The 15,470-nt window shown below is 38.0% G+C and overlaps 1 protein-coding gene across 8 annotated transcripts in view; it reads right to left on the reverse strand.

The window, feature by feature from the left end:
* LOC124962010 (ankyrin repeat domain-containing protein 26-like) overlaps positions 1 to 15,470 on the reverse strand; it is a 96,987-nt gene that overhangs the window by 11,037 nt on the left and 70,480 nt on the right. For 7 of the 8 annotated variants that reach the window (XR_007104410.1, XM_047521084.1, XM_047521085.1 and 4 more), the window contains 3 exons: positions 15,290 to 15,363; positions 12,665 to 12,813; positions 10,076 to 10,151 (listed from right to left, as the gene is read on the reverse strand). Coding sequence is in view for 7 of the 8 variants with exons in the window: in XM_047521084.1 (XP_047377040.1) it covers positions 10,076 to 10,151; positions 12,665 to 12,813; positions 15,290 to 15,363 (299 nt within the window). In the remaining variant the exon portion in view is untranslated. The remainder of the gene's footprint in view (positions 1 to 10,075; positions 10,152 to 12,664; positions 12,814 to 15,289; positions 15,364 to 15,470) is intronic. The other variant, XM_047521086.1, reaches the window with a different exon arrangement.

Raw genomic sequence — 15,470 nt, forward strand, 5'->3', positions numbered from 1 at the left:
TCACACTCATTTACAAGTTAATGACTCACTCTTATGATTTCTGTACATACATATAAACTGTGCTAATCATAACCACCATCCCTTCCACACTCTCTTCCACTTCCCCTAGTCTCATCCCCATTGCATATTACTACTTCTACTGTTAGGTCACCTTTCTATTTTCTATCACCTTTTAAACTCCCACATATGAAGATGAACATTCAATCATTTCCTTCCTTTATTTTCCTATTTTTTTTAAAATAATCTTGAGTATAATCATAGGCTTAAAAATGACAGAATTTCATCCATTTTTATGGCTGCATAATACTCCATGGGTACATATGTTCCACTCATTCTTATAAATTTGTTTTTTCACTGTCTCTTGGTCTCATTTCTTTACTTGGCTTACGTGAACAGTGGCACAATAGTGACAGTATTGCAGGGATCTCCTTTGTATGCTGAATTTCTTTCAGGTGTCCATTTGGAAGTGCTACAGCTGAATCACAGAGTCATTCCCATTTTGATTTTTTCAGGAATCACCTATAATTTTGCACAGTGGTTATACCACTTGATATTTATACCAACAGTGTCCAAATTTCTTTGTCTCCAAAGTTTTTGGCTTTTTGAAAAAGAGCCATTCTGACTGGGGTGAGAGGGAATCAACCTAATTTCCCTCAGGGTAAAGATACTGAGTCTTCCATCAAGAATTTACTGTACATTTGTAATTCTTCTTGGGAGAAGTGTCTGCTCAGATCATACCCCCAGTTTTTTTATTGGATTACTTGATTTAAGTTGTTTTCCATATTTCATATATTCTGGATAGTAATCATCAGGAGATGATTACCTGGCAAGTATTTTCTCCCACTCTGAGTCTTCTCTTCACTCCGTGAGATCCAACACAGAGCTTTGTTGTGCAGAAGTTTTCAATTGATGTACTCCCACTTATAAACTCTTCCTGTTATTTCCTGAGCCATTGGAGTACCCTTCAAAAACTGTTGCAAAATTTCAAAGTCTTCAGTCTTTAATATCTCCGATGCCTTTTGTATTGAGTTTTTTCAAAGTGAGATAAAAGGAATAATTGTCCCAGTTATCTCAATTTGCATGTCCAGATTCCCAAGCACCATTTGTTCACAAAGCTCTCTTTCAGCCAGCTAAAGTTTTCAGCACCTTTATTCCATGTCTGTGTATGTAGGACTCTACTTCTGGCTCCATTCTTCTATTCCTCTGCCCAGTGTGATTTTTTTAATGCCACATGCTTTCTGGTTTTTAGCATGTTTGTGTAATATAATGTGAAGTCAGTCAGGTGTTGTGATGCCTCTCTCATAGTAATTTTGTTCTAGATGCTTGAACTCTTCAGAGTCCTTTGTGGTCCAAAGTTTTTTTAAGCATTGTTTTCTCCAGGTCAGGGGAACATGACATTGATGCTTTGTGGAGGATTGCATGGAATCTGTAATTGATTTTGACTTTGATACAACTGTCCCTTGTACATTGTCTGCCTCATGCACATGGGAGTTCTGTACAAGTTCAGTGTCTTCTTTATTTCTCTCCAGTGTTTTCCAATTTTCATCCTAGATACTTTCGCCTCTTAGTTAAGATTATTCCTTGGTAATTCATTTATTTCATTTTCTTGTGATGTTAATGTGAATGGGATGGTTTTCCATATTTGTTGCTATGGGAGTTCATCATTGGTGTACAGGAAAGCTATTCACTGTGTATCCTGTTGTTTGTTGAATTTGTTTACCAATTCTGAGTATTTTGGTGGAGTCTCTTTGGTTTTCCAAGTATGGAACAATTTAACCTGCAAGCTGGGCACTTGTGACTCCTTCTTTCCCAACTGCATTACATTCCTTTCTCTGTGCTCTGGCTAAACTCTGGAGCCATAAATTGAATAGTGGTGTGCAGAGTGGACACCCATTGTTTCTCACTGTAGAGGGAATACTCTCAATTTGTGCACCTTCAGTAACATGTTGGCTCTAAGTCTGTTGAGTGTAGCATTTATGATGTTGATGCTCATTCCTCTATGCCTACTTTCTTCAAGAAATTCTTTCATGAAGCTCATGTGGATTCTCGTCACAGATTGCTTCTATATCTATTGAGATAATCAAGTGACTCTTTCCGTGATTCTTTATTCTGTATTACCTGTACTAACTTGCCTAGGTTGTTGCAAACAGAAAAATGCATACACCAAAAATTCCTCCTACGTGACGTGTTTGGATTAAGGATACTTCTTTCCATGCACATGAACACTCAGGCATGTGCACATACAAGTACATATCTGTACCACTTTAGAAAGCACTGCTATCAAGTTAAGGGAAAAGGAAAAATGAGAAGCAAAAAATTTATGATGAGAAGCATCACTGTTTATGAAAAGCTGTAAATATATTTTTTAGTTATCCAAGTCAAATATTTTTACTTGATTTTCTTTGGCTGATTCTGAGGGAGAGGGGCAGCTTTGAATATTCATTAGTCAAGCTAGTATTAAATCTTCTTTTGTGTCTTCAAAGAGGAGAAAATTAGGGAACGAGTTTCAATCATTGCAGCCATGAAGCAAACGTAGTGTCTTTGACAGTAAATGAACTGAATGCACAATCTCAAAGATCTTACTTTGAGCTCCTATGAATGCACAAGTCTTCTCAAAATTATATCACAAAGCCACTACAGAGCACACCAAGTGTATTCTACACTTTGAAATTCAAATTACTACTTTGATTTTATCTTTCACAGGTGGCCTGAACACTACCTGATTTTTAAGGGCTACACCCTGAAATATTTTTCTCTTTACGTGATGACATAGTTACCTAATGAATACTATAAACTATACATCTGCATCTCTATGTGTGGAAGGAAAAAGAGGTGAATAGAGAGAACTCTGGTTTCTGAGAAGGTGGGATCTGTGCCAGGTGTAAGACCAGTCAGAGGATTACGCAGAGGATTAAGCTGCCAGGTGGAAAGAGGATCTCACTGCAAATTCTAAGATGACATAACTTGATTTCCAAAGTGGAAAGCTGACAATCCAGCCATCATTTTCCTTGTTTTGTTAGCCAAAATCTACAGACGGTTGTATGAATTATAAGGAGTTAAAAACTCATAACCCAGTAAGTAATGGCCATGTTTTGTGGAAGTGGGTGCAAGAACAGCGATGCTGGAGGCAACCTGATACCCCAGGTTAAATTATGCTACAGAACTATCATTAAAAAACAACATTGTTTGACATCAAGACAGGAGACCAGTGGCACAGAAGAGAAGACAGAGAGAGGATACCACACAAGTATATTCATCTGATACTGAAAAAGGTGACAAAAATGTATCTTGATAAATAGATATCCTCCTTAATAAATGGCACTGGGAAAACAATATCTCTAAGTAGGAGAATGAAAGTAGGAACTACTATGCCCACAGCTTTGCTGCTGATCCACTGCCTTGCATGCCATGCTGCCGCTTCGCTATCAGCTGTGGTGCTGGCTGGCATGACACAGAACTAGGCCCTAATCCACCTGGCCAGGCTAACTGGGCCTCCAGGACATGGCCAGATACTTTGCCAAAGGCTGAATATTCTCTCTGATAAATGGATGCTAAACCACAACAAATAAGGGTAGGTAGGGGAAGAATAGAACTCTGGGAGACTACACAAAGGGTGACTAATCCTTTGTCTAAAAGGGAAGGTTGGGGTGTTGCAAATAGAAAGGGCTCTAGAATGAAGTGTACATGACTTCTTTGCCCATAAATGATTACACAGCCAGCGTAATGCCACATTACGTAAAACCACAGAATGGGATCCTAATTCAAATATTCCATGTATGTAGAGTATGGCAAAATACACTCTACTATCACGTCTGTCGAAAAACAACAAATGAAAAAAAAATGAAAAACTTTCTTTGGATAACAGTATAATGAAAGAAAAAACAAGCTCAGAGAAGAGACAATACTTACGTAGCCTACGTCTGACAAAGGAGTAACATCAAGAGAAAGAATTTTTAAACTCAGTAATAAGACAACTCAACAAAGAAGGTAAAAAGGATTTGGACTGGCTGTCACAGACACATGAATGGCTATTGAAAATATGAGCAGTCTTGTTCTGGAAGTCTGGTCCTAAGCCAACATGATGATGATTTGGGCCTACTGTTTCCTGCTATTTGGTGCAGGGTATCTGTTCTAATTCCTAGGTCCTTGATCCATTTTGAGTTGAGCTTTGTACTGGGTGACAGATAAGGGTTTAATTTCATTTTACTGCATATGGATTTCCAGTTTCACCAGCATGATTTGTTGAAGAGACTATCTTTCTCCACTGTGTGCTTTCGGCACCTTTATCTAGTATGTGATAACTGTATGCGTGTGGATTTGTCTCTGTCTCCTCTATTCTGTACCACTGCCCTATCTATCTAGTTTGGTGCTGATAGCATGCCGTTTTTGTTACTATGGCTCTGTAGTATTGTCCAAGGTCTGGTATTGTGATACCTCCTGCATCACTCTTCCTGCTAAGGACTGCTTTAGCTATTCTGGGTCTCTTATTCTTTGAAATGAATTTCTCGAGTACTTTCTCTATTTCTATTAGGTACGTCATTGGGGTTTTAACTGGAATTGCACTGAATCTGTATAGACTTTCAGTAGTACAGTCATTTTGACAATATTAATTCTGCCTATCCAAGGACATGGGAGATCATTCTGTCCTCTGAGGTTTTCTTTAATTTCTTTCTTTAGGGTTTTTGGTACAAAAGAAAAGCAAGAATCAATAAATGAGATAGATTCAAACTGAAAAGCTTTATCTCAGCAAAGGATGCAATCAGTAATGTGAAAAGAGAGTCTACAGCGTGGGAGAAAATATTTTCTACATGCACTTCAGATATAGCACTAATCTCCATAACTTACAAAGAAATGCAACTGATCAACAGATATATGAAAAAATGTAAAACATCTTTAGTGATAAGAGAAATGCAAATCAAAACTACCCTAAGATTTCATCTCACTCCAATCACAATGGCTATTATGAATAATAAAAGCAACAAAAGGTCTTGGCGAGGACGTGGGAGAAAAGGTACACTTACTGCTGGTGGGACTGCAAATTGGTGCAGCCACTCTGGAAAGCAGTATGGAGATCCTTAGAAAACTTGGAATGGAACACCATTTGACCCACCTACTCCACTCCTTGGCCTATACCCAAAGGACTTGAAATCAGTATAATACAGTGACACGGCCATATCAATGTTTAGTAGATTGTGGAACCAACCTAGATGTCCTCCAATAGATGAATGGAAAAAGAAACTGTGGTATACATACACAATGGAACATTATTCAGTCATAAGGAATAAAATTACAGTATTTGCAGGTAAATGGATGGAGCTGGAGAATATCATGCTGAGTGAGATAAGTCAATCCTAAAAAGACAAATGCCAAATTCTTATCTCTGATAAGTGGATGATGATACATAACGGGGCAGAGGGGATAAGGGAAGAAAGGAGGAAAGATGGAGTACGTAGAGGGAAATGAGGGTTGAGGAGGGGTTGGGGGGAAGGAAGGATAGGGAAATGAGACAAACATCATTACCCTATGTACATGTATGATTACACAAACCGTGTGACTACTTTGTTTACAACCAGAGAAATGAAAAGTTGGACCTCATTTGTATACAATGGAAAAAAAATTAAAAATTTTTGAAAAAGAAAATATGGTCAGCATTACTAATCACCAGGGAAATGCAAATTAAAACTACAAGGAGAATAGGAAAAGATGTAGAGAACAGATAGAATTCTCTGCTATTGCTAATGAGAATGTAAAATAGCACAACAATTTTAGAACACAGGCATGAATATGCAGTTAAAAATTCATGTACCCAAGGTATTTATCCCAGGGATCGGAAAACATTGATGGACACAGAAACTTGTACACAAATGTTTATGGCTTTCTACATACGAGCTCGAACTGGGAAGATCTCAAATGTCCACAAACAGGAGAATAAACAAATTTTGGTATATCCGTATAAGCAATTTATAAACAGTAATGAAAAGAAATTAAAAACCGATAACTGTGACAGCATGAATGGATCTTTAAAAAGTTTCAAGTGAAAGAAATCAGACACGGAGTATACATGCTTTATGATTTATTGATACATTCTTGAACAAGAAAAACCATTTATAAAAAGGAAATTCGATGCTTGCCTTGGCCTAGAAGGAAATGTGGGAATTGATGGCAAATGAACAGGTTGAAATCTTTGAAGAATAAGGAAAATGTTGTAAGTTTTGTGGTGACAGTTACATGACATATATATTTTGTGACATTCTAAATTGTACTGAGAATATGAAAGACATTATGTGTAAATCAAACCTCATAAAAGGTTATATTTCTTTTAAAACAATAAAGGACCCATGACAATACTCGTTTATGAGAAATACAGCTCTCATGCAAAGAGATGGACACTTGAGTTGATGGGTTCTCTTAATCAACATCTCAATTTACTCAGTTAATGACATCAGTTAGGATACAATAGAATACAGTTTGGAGGAGGGGACTCTTTCTCTTAGAATATTGTTGTATATCACATTTCAAACATTAATTACTCATGTTATTGTTAGAAATTTTGAGTACAAGTGTACTTATCCTATTCCACGTTTGGGGAATCATGAATTGTTCTATTGCCAATTTGTGTACCTTTATCTGGGCGAAAAGCCATTTGATGTATTTCCTTTGGAGTGAGATCCATTTTTTTTTTAATTTTACATTTCTAATTAGCATACACAAAAGTGAATCTATCTCATATGCACAGATAAGGAAAACAAAAGCAGTCCTCTGTGCACCTTAAAGTATAGAATAGGTTGAAATTTTTCGTTTCCCTTTTGTGCGCCCATGTGTGCATTCCCTTCTTGACCCCACACACTGAATAATGACTACGAATCTTGTGGTAATTTACCTCCTCTCTGTCTAGGTCTTCATATATGTTTTGTATATTAAAGTATATGTTTCTTCATATATAGTATAAGAAGAATAATTCTAAATTATACACATTTGTATGTTTTAGAGATAACTTTTTCTTTATATATGTTTATATTATTCTGTCCATAGTTTTATGACTTGTTTTTCCCGCAATAATGTTCATAGATGTAAAGATTATACCATATTTGTCCACTCAAAGAAAACAATGAAATTAGATCTTTCATCCCACACAAAATTGAAATCAAAGTGGATCAAAGACCTAGGAATGAGAGAGCAACTGCTAGAACGATATATAAGTTCCACATTCCAACATATTGGGGAAGACTCTGATTTTCTTATAAAGACTAATAAATCTCAAGATGTAAAACCAAAGGATTATTAAATCCAACTCAGATCTTGCAGGAGCTTAGTACAGGAGGGATCGACTGGCATGCAATCCCCAATCATGGTGACTGGAAAATACATGGAGGGATGTCCTAGTCAGGTAGAGGCTTCTGAGACATCCACAGCCCACAGAGATTGCACAGCCAGGGGTTCCACAGAGGCAGAAATCCAGCAAGTAATTTTACCAACTCTACACAAGTCCCAGCAAAGGCGACTTGGCTCCAAAGGATTACCACCAGTGACAACAGGAACTCAAACACAGACAGGTGAATCGATGCTCTGCCCCAGACTCAGGGTGGTACCCCTGTGTTCAACATCAACCAGGATGAAGCCTGCTGTGCCACACATCACACACAAAAAGCCTTCAAACACAAGTCCCACACTTGAGCACAGCCACAACATTCTGTGCTATTTGAAAGACGACCCTGTGCAGAGGAGTGGGTGCTCAGCATTCCACGCCATCAGTGATAGACATGAACCCTGCATCCTGCACTCCTCCTTCCAGGAGAAGCAGCCAGATGATGCAGCATAACACACTCCAAGCACCCAAGCTCAGGCCCCTGGGTTGAACAACAAAAAACAGCTGGTGAGAAAAACATAGCAACCTGGAAAACAGTGCATGTGCCCCACCAGCACAAGGATGACACAAAGTTCTAAGTCCCAGAGTTGCCGGTTAACTCAACTCTCATTCAGACTCACAGAAGGCAGCTCTTGAGGATAACACCAAGCAGTCAGCAGAGAACCGGGGGCATACATAGTGCCAGTAAAAGCCACAAAGTGGCTTATAAAAGTGAACCCCATGTGTGTTAGCTACCTCCCAGTGGACCCTAATAGAAACCCACTGACCTGTGACCTGATTGCAGCAGATCCTTATGTACCCACCATGACACACCCAGCACCACAGCAAAGAGGCTGATATGCCTCTAATTTAGACCACCACACCCCCCACACACATCAAAATAGGCACGGGGAGCCCATTCTGGATGTGACTGCACTGAACTCACAGGACTCACACAGCTCTTCTTCAGGAGAGCTCACAAAATACACTCCCTTACAGAAAAATATTAAACAGGCAGTGAAGTCACAGAAAATCAGGCACCATCCCTGTAACTGAGCAGAAACATAGTAGGTATGCAGATACACCAAGGACAAGAGAGGGTCTCCTAGACTTTTGTCTCTACTTGAAATAACTCTATCTTTGTTTTTCTAGCTCAGGTCTATTACACTTTCTCCTCACTCCCTCTTTTTCTTCTTGAGTTAGCTGTTCCTGCCTTACATCCACCCTTCCCATCTTTCCTTTTTTATACCTTGGTTTCTATTACACTTTTCCAACTTTTCTCTCTCTGCTTTACTTTTCCAAATCATTTCCTTCCCTTTTCAGCAGCTATATTATAAAAGTAATTTTACTATCTTTAATAACATATTTATTGACTTATTGCAGACTACTACAATTTTATACCTGGATGAAAGGAAGCATGGAAGCATTTTCTACATGTTCTCCCCAAAGTTCTCCTGGTAGATTGTGTTGATCTCATGTGACTGTAGTACCAAGAGTTTAATTTCTGATCACAAAGTGGTGCTGATACTGGGAACAGCTAAGTATACACATGGTACAGGAGAACAATACCTGGCTATTTGCCCTGTCTGGGGCACTTAAGAGGAAGAAGCTCACTAAATAATTCCTTACATAAAAGTAAAAGAGATAATCATCCCAGAACATGGAGAGACATGCAGACAAGAGGAAAAGCGGGGCAAGCTACCCCAACAGTCCAGAAATTTCAACAACTGACCTCGCTGACAACAATGAGAAGAAAATGTTGGACAAGGAATTTTAAAATTTATATTTAAAATAATCAATGAACTGTGAAAGAAGAGTAAGGAATGAACTATAGAGAAAAATATGGAATGAGAAATATTTCAATAAAGAAAGTCAGTCTAAAAAAGAAACAAAGAGTATGCCTAGAAAAGGAAAATTAGTTCACACAGAAAACACATTCATTCTCAAGCCCTGAAGGTAAAATTTATTATCTGCAAAGTAATGCTTTCAACATAGAATAGACATTAAGTTACCATGCACAGAATACAATAGAAATCTGGGATAACATTAAGAGAACACATCTAAGAATGCCTGGTGTGGACAAAGGCACCTAAGCACAGACTAACGGAATGAACAAGGTTTTTAAAAAAGTATCAGAAAATTGCCTAAACGTTAGGAATACAATGCTCTTCAGAATACATTAAAATGAAAACATCTAATGTACACAATGAGGATGGAAGTTTGAAAACCTGGAAGAGAAAACAGGAGGTCTCATTTTGAGGTAAGCCAATTAAAATTTCAACTAATTTATTAGTGCTGACATTAAAAGACAGGAGGGCTTTGAAACGTTCTCTAATGTCCTCAAAAAAAAAAAAAAAATCGGGTGAAAACCAAGTTTATTGTATCCACCCAAACAATCCTACATAATTGAGTATGAGATAAAAACCTCCCAGGATGATCAGAAAGTCAAATAATTCAATATGGGATATCCCTGGAAAAGAGTTCTCATTGGGAATTCAATCTTATTTAGAAAATACCACCACCATTTCCCAAATACATGTACACTCAATCTCATGAGTATATTAAAATATGGAATGCATACAAATACATATTAAAACTCATCTCTTCAATACTTTTCATGACATATATACTGAAATTTCACAATATGTATTCATATAAATAGACTTCCAAATATTTGAAGAGGAATAGAGAAAATACCTGAGAATTCTTTTTCTTTATTGCCACACTCACCTCCTTTTCATAGAAAATTTGATTGCGCAGAATCTCTTCGACAATGTCCCTCTCATTGTCCATCTCGATTTTTGCCCTGTGAAGTGACAGAATTTAAGTCAGTAATTGCAAAACTTCCCCTCAGTATCACCAGTAGAAAACAAGCACTTCAAAATGTTTTTTAAATTAGGATATTCTGTCAGACATGGTAGCAACACGCCTGTTATCCTAGTACCTTGGGAGGCGGGGGCAAGAGGATTACAAGATCCAGACCAGACTCAGCACTTTAATGAGGCCCTAAGGAACTTAGTGAGACCAAACTAAGAAGTGCTGGGGATGTGGCTTAGTGGGTAACTCCCCTGCATCCAATCCCCAAAACAAAAATCATGACACCAACTCATATTGATGGACAACTCAACAAGGCTCACTTCGGACTTCTCAACTCAAACCCTAAAATGAATGAGGGCCTGGAATGAGATGTTTCAAGATCTAAAGGAAAACAATTCCCAGCCAAGATTCCTGTAACCAACCAAACTCTCCTTCATATCTCACAATGTAAGTCTCAGCTAACACGAAAAGTCAATATAATCCCACACATCCTATCGAACCTTAATGAAATTAACTTAGAATTCAACATCAAGAAAAATAATGAAAACAATGTGAACATAAGGATTTTGAACAATACTCTTTGAAGTAAAGAATGGACCAAAGAAGAAAGATATATTTTGAAGAAATAAGAGAAAACATAAAACTACCAGTATTTCTAGAGTGTTCTTTTTTTTTTTTTTGGTGCTGGGGGATTTGAACCCAGGGCCTCATACTTGCCAGGCAAGCACTTTACCTAACTGAGCCACATCCCCAGACCCCAATCAATACACCTGAGACAGTATGAAAACAATTACTGGAAAGTGTTTACCACTGAGTACCTACATTTTTAAAAAGTAGGTCCAAATATGTAAACATACATGCTACACCTCAAAGCCTTACAAAGGAAAAACTAACTGCAAAACCAATAGAAGACAGGGATCAAAATGACTGGAGCAAAAATTAATGAAATTGGGAAAAAACACAAAGAAATGAAAAAACAGTGAGTTGGACACTTGAAATGATCAAGAGGATTGGTAAACACATAGCCAAACTAACCAAAGGAGAGAGAGAAGTACAAATCCACAACAACAGAGATGAGAAAGGGGATAATAGCACAGATGCTTTTGAAATCCAGAGGATCATTAGAAACTATGTGGAAATGGTGACTAAAAAACTGGAAAATCTAGAAGACATTGATGAATTTCTAGACACATATGACCTGCCCATGTTGAGCCACGAAGAGGCAGAAAACCTCAACAGACCGATATCGATTAATGAGCTTGAAACCACATTTAAAGGCCTAACAGCAAAGAAAAGACAGGACCAGTGGATTTTCAGATGACTTCTACCAGATCTTTAAAAGAGTAATAACATCAGTCTTTCTCAAATTATTCCCTGAAATTCAAAGGGAGGGCACACTCCCAGAAACACTGCACAAATCCATAACCTGATACCACAACCTGACAAAGACACACCAAGGAAAGACAACTACAAATCAAAATCCCTGATAAAGAAGACAGATGCAAAAATTCATATTTTCAATGCAAAATGCATGCAAAAGCCCAGTAAGAAGATAATACACCATGTGCAAGTGAGCTTCCTCCCAGAGATGCACAGATGGTTTGACCTAAGGAAAATCAACAAATGTGATTCATCACTTAAACAGAATTAAGAACAGGAATCATATGACCATTACAATAGAGAAAGGGGTCAAGAAACTACTGTCTGTGGGCCAAATGCAGCACATTGCCTATATAGGTAAAGATTTGTGGTTGGGGAGAGGGTTTTTGTGGTGCTGGTGATCCAACTGGGGGCAACCTGTATGCTGTCCAAGCACTCTGCTGCTGAGGAACAGCCCAGTCCCTATACATGCAGGTTGGGAGGAATGTAGCCACACCCATAGGACCCAATTATCCACAGAGCAGAAAATAGCAATTACCTGAGTTTTTGCCAAAAAAGGATTTCCAATTTCTGATTGATAGTATGACAAACCCTTTATGAAAAATTGATAGGTTTCCCCCAACATGTTTATATAAATATCCTTAGCATATATATTATCCTTCATGGACATATGGTATATCTAAATGCAGTCACCCTTATCATATGCATGCATGTAATGATTTGAAGTCACATTTATCTGACCTGGAAGGATTCAGTTCTAGAAATGAAGCTTTCTAAAAGAAAAGAATGATATACTTGAGATTTTGATACATGCTCAAAAATCACCCTTCAAACAGGTTTTTCAAGTTCCATTTACAACAGTGTTAAGAACATCATTTTCCTCACATTTGCCAACATGTGAGACAACTACTGAATGACAAACTTATTAATGTAGTTGAACTATGGCTTAATATAATTAAAGAACTGGTACCTCCCTGTTTGGCTACTTGTTCTGAGACTCATGCAAGGATGAATAGCCCTAACGAAGGCATAAAATTTGACAATCATAAATATAGCCCAATGTAGAATTCATTTTAAAAATTAATAACTATTATCTACTGGGATATATTTCCATAGTCTTACTGATCATGGTGTTCCTTCTCAAGAGCCAACTGCTGTTTATTGGGTTTTGGAAGTTCATCATGACTAGAGGCAGAAGCAGCACCACCACCTTCACACATCGCTGGGGTTTCAATTTTCTCTATTTCAGGTCCCCTGCAGTGTTGTTTATCCTTTCAGGAAAGATTGAGAGTGAGAGATAATACTTTTCAACAAAAGGCACATTTTTGTTTTCCTTGAGATTAGAACCTGGCTTTGTGGAATTGTCATGTCTTCGTTACGTAAAAGGGAAATAGGTGCTTACTTTAATTTTCTAATACCCTCCAATTAAATATTTATAGATTCTGTTTCATTTCTCTTAGAGTGAAAGAAACCATGTTCCAAAAGATAAAAAGGGACATTGTGCATACTATGCTTTAATTTCATCCTCTCTTGGCACCTAAAGTTTTCAGTCCCCATGTGACTGGCAGGAGGAAAAAGAAGAACACGATTGTTGTCCTCTTCTGTCTTTAGTACCTGATCTAACATTCGACAAGCAGATTAGAGCACAGACTTCATGGGGCTTCAGGAGCCATAGGCAGCTTTCCCGTTTCTGCACTAAGCTACTCTTTCCACCACTGCCTTTAACACTTTTCTCATTTGGCTTCTGGGGTTTTAAAAATGGGAATAGTTGTCACTGAAGTTAAGGCCAAAGTTACCACAGAATGAGGGACAGACTGAAACTGCAGAGTTGCTAATACACAACACTGGAAAATGAGCTTGTTTTCTGATTTCACAATCAATAACCATCAATAAAATCACACAGCCTGAGGATGTGGAAATATCTAGCTTGATATTCTACTTATAATATGGGAAAAATCAAGAAAGTTTAAATGATCCCATCCACACTCCTAGTGTCGTGACCTACCATTTTATGGGAAAAACCCCAAGGGAATGATTCCATTGATTCCACTGTGCTGGGTCAGAAATTTCATCAAATCATTCAGATAAATTTCATCCCATCAGATACATTACATGTGTAATTTAGTTAAAGTAATTGGATGTATTGGAGAACAATAGGAAGCCTCATCTAGTTATCTCTTACATAATATCTCTGAATGGGTGTTCTTTGTTTTTGTGTTTCTATCTATAAAACTCAGTGTACCTTAAACCTTGTCTTCTAAACGTGGAAGTCATGTACCAAGTGTTTGGCTGGGGGTGTGTGCTCCTAATGTGATGAAACCACACATGTCTAAATTTACCCATCTTTTCATAACACCACCATGTAAACAGCTGATTCAAAAAATGCAGGAGACTGGTTTGTTTTTTAAAGTGTGGAAGCATATACAGTTGTTTCTAAATCTTTAAAGTCATGTTGGAACTATGCTTTCAAAATTTTGACAAACACTGAAAATCTATAACTATGAAAGCACAACAAATGTATACAAAATGAGTTGGAATGCTCAAATGGAAATACATTTACATGTTGTAACAAAATCATGTACACAGATGAATCAAAAAAACCCACAAAACTCATGAGACTGGTGATTTCTGAAAAGTGTGGCAGCATAAACATTTGTTTCCCTGACTCCCACCTCAGTCCAACACCCACTGGTCCCAGGGTCTTCAGGACCTGCCAATTTCATCACCAGTAGCCCCCTCCCCCCAATCTCCCAACCCTCCAGTCCCCCAACCAAGCCCACTACTCTGCCTACTAGACCCTTAGCTTCACTATCAGCCCACAGCCCTGCATGTCAAGCTGTCACTTGGCCAAGAGACCCACCTGGCCTGGCACAAAGGTTCAGCATCAACCAGTAGGACCCAGCACCTGGCCCTGATCCATTAGCCCAGGAAAGCTGGGTCCCCTGGACATGGTCAGCCTGGTCCTCCTGACTTGAAAAATAGCTTGGCCACCTTCCCGCAATCCAGCTTGTCCCGCATGCCACTTTACTACCAACCCCAGCACCTTCACACCTGGCCCATAGACCCCCACTAGTTTTAAGTATCTAAAGTCATCCTGAAACTATGCTTTCAATATTTTGACAAAACATTAAAAAACCTATAACCTTGAAGCACAACAAACATTCAGAATATTAGCTGGGCTGCTCAAACTGAAATACATTTTTGTATCCCTACTCACTCTTGTCTCACTTTCTCACTCTCTTCCCAATATTCTCTTGATTGTTCACTTGAATGAAAACAGTTTTTCTCTAAATCAACACAGAAAGATACTTTGAGCAAGTAACAACTCTTTACCAACCACCTCTACTGCATTCGTTTCTCTGTTCACAGGCCACTTGAACAAATGACAGAACGCCTTCAGATGATTAAGGAGCACAGATTATGAGATTACGAGAATATTTCCCACAACCTGAGACTCAAATTCCCAGGGGCCCTCTGCAGTTTGTAACAATGTTAGACAAATGGAAGTCCATCCAATATACAGAGGAATTAATGCCTCCATTCCAAGGATGGACTTTGGCTACAAGTTATTGTAGATTTTAAGAATATTTTAACATGACAACCAGCTAAAACTGTTTTAATATTAAATATCAAACTATGATCTTTTGATTCTAAAGGGCAAGGCTCAACAGTAATTTCCCTTGGCCTTATCTTCATTATGAAAACAAAGAAAACATGATTAAAGCAGAACATTCATTGAAAATATACCTTTAGTTCGTTAACTTCACACACATCAAGTCTTGCCTGTTCTTCCTCTGATGTCTTTCCTGCAAGTACTTCTGCTGACAAATCCATATACTTTTAGTTAAAAGAAGCAACTTAGAATACTTATAAACTGAGTCTTTATAAAACTATAAAAAGAGTTTCCAGATAAAGGTGTACTTTTATT

The sequence above is a fragment of the Sciurus carolinensis genome, chromosome 12 (genome assembly GCF_902686445.1).
Source record: "Sciurus carolinensis chromosome 12, mSciCar1.2, whole genome shotgun sequence".
In the NCBI taxonomy this organism is placed as follows: Eukaryota; Metazoa; Chordata; class Mammalia; order Rodentia; family Sciuridae; genus Sciurus; species Sciurus carolinensis.